At 56.2% G+C, this 1,997-nt stretch overlaps 1 protein-coding gene across 1 annotated transcript in view; it reads left to right on the top strand.

Moving 5' to 3' along the window:
- Nucleotides 1-1,997, top strand: part of IL12RB1 (interleukin 12 receptor subunit beta 1) — a 36,021-nt gene that overhangs the window by 29,311 nt on the left and 4,713 nt on the right. The window contains 1 exon segment of the mRNA XM_015562212.1: nucleotides 1,786-1,961. Coding sequence (XP_015417698.1) covers nucleotides 1,786-1,961 — 176 coding nt within the window.

Raw genomic sequence — 1,997 nt, 5'->3', positions numbered from 1 at the left:
GGGTCCCCCACCTGCCGCTGCCGGCGTCTGAGCTGCACTCTAAGAAACAATGTTGCAATTATAGAAGCCTAAACAAACCCAGAATCCTGTTTTCAGCCAGCCGGGCCTCAGAGCTGGAGCTGTAACAGTGTTTCAGTTATAGAAGCCAAACAAACCCAGATACATCAGCTTTCATCAGCTGAGGTCTCAGAGCTGGAGCCAAGCCTCAGAGCTAAAGCCGGCTCTCAGCTCCAGTGACAGCCATAGAAGGTAAGTAAATCCCAGAATGAAAAAGAAGAAAAGAAAAAAAGGAGAGGTTGGGGGCTGCCGGGCTGCCAGAGGGATGTCTGATTGCCATCTTAGGCCCAATCCCCCAGGGAGCGGGCCTAAGCCAGCAGGTGGTCATCCCCTGAGGGGTCCCAGACTGCGAGAGGGCACAGGCCGGGCTGAGGGACCCCCTTCTCCCCTCCAAGTGCACAAATTTTTGTGCACCGGGCCTCTAGTATGCATATATTTGAGGTGAAATTCACATAGCGAAATTAACCATTTTAACATGTGCCATCAGGGGCATTTAATGCATTCACAATGTTGTGCAACCACCACCTCTAATTCCAGGACATCCCCCCTCAAAAGAAACTAAATCCCATTGGCAGTGGCTCCCTCTCCTCCCTCCCCCAGCCCCTGGCAACCACTAATCTACTTTCTGTCCCTATGGATTTGCCTGTTCTGGACATTCATGTAGATGGAGTCACACACTAGGTGCCTTTTGTGCCTGCCTTCTCGCGCTCAGCGTGACGTCTTCGGTTCATCCACATTGTCGCGTGTGTCAGTGCTTTGGTCCTTTTTACGGCTGAGTTCCCCCGTCTGGATGGACCACGTTTTGTTCACCTGCTTATCCACTGATCAACATGTGGGCTGTTTCCACCTCTTAGTGACTATGAATAGTGCCCATCACATATTTTTGCATTCATTTTGATTTTTAGAAAAGATTTCATTAAGACAGTGTTTCTCTTGATGACTGAGTTCTCCTTCTTTCCTCCTTAAATTTCATGCCTGAGGTGAGTGCCTCGCTCGGCCCAGCCTGGCCCTGGCCCTGGCCCTATAGAGCACTCAGCACCCTCTGAGGGCAGGGCTGCTACAATGATGCCCATTTAAGAGCTGAGACAATCGAGGCTCAGGCAGGCGAAGTCACTTGCCAGGGTCTGCCAGCTGCTGGCCTGGTTTGGGCCATGGCTTTGCTGTGTGACCTTGGGTTGGTGACTCTCCCGCTCTGAGCCTCAGTTTCTATATCATTGGGGTAATCATGGTCCCACTTCCTGTAGCAAAGTGGTGCCTGTAACATACGTGGCACTGGCCTGGGGGCACAACTGGTGTTCGGAAGCCCTGCTCGTCTCTCTGAGGTTGCTGCAGGTGCCCTGGCTCTAGGGAATGGGAGCCATGCACCCAGGGGACTGAGTGGGCGTGTCCTCGGCCTCTGCGATCTGCTCATGCCCCAACCCCCGCTGGGTGAGGTGGGTGGGGGCTGGCCAGGCATCTGCGGGAGCAGGAGACGCCCACCAGGCTGGTGCAGTGAGTGCATCAGTCCAGGTAGCACTGATGGGGTGTCAACTCATTCAAACAGCCCCACTGTCCCCTCTGTGCCCAGCCTCCCACGGGGCAGCTCCCAGTGTCGGGAGACAGAGGTACAGACGCTCTGGGCCCTGTGGGGTAGAGCTGGGCAAGAGGGGGCGGGGCTCCAGGAGCCTTGGTGGGCAGTGGACTGAGGTGGCTGTCCTGAGGTGCCCCCCGCCCCACGTCTCCTTGCAGAACCGGGACCTCTGAATATCAGTGCCGGAGCCCATGGGACCACTATGAGTTGGCCGGCCAAGGCCCCGGGCCTCACATACTGCATTGAGTGGCAGCCCCAGGGCCACGACGAGAGCCCTGCCAACTGCAACCTGACTGTGCCCCAGGACCCAGATTCTTCTGGAACAGGTACCAGGGTGGTGGCTGCCCCCTGCTGCCTCCTCCAGTGGAGC

The sequence above is a fragment of the Myotis davidii genome, unplaced genomic scaffold (genome assembly GCF_000327345.1).
Source record: "Myotis davidii unplaced genomic scaffold, ASM32734v1 scaffold1558, whole genome shotgun sequence".
NCBI classification, from domain to species: Eukaryota; Metazoa; Chordata; class Mammalia; order Chiroptera; family Vespertilionidae; genus Myotis; species Myotis davidii.
The sequence above is the reverse complement of the archived record's forward strand: the minus strand, read 5'-3'. Positions and strand labels throughout refer to the sequence as shown.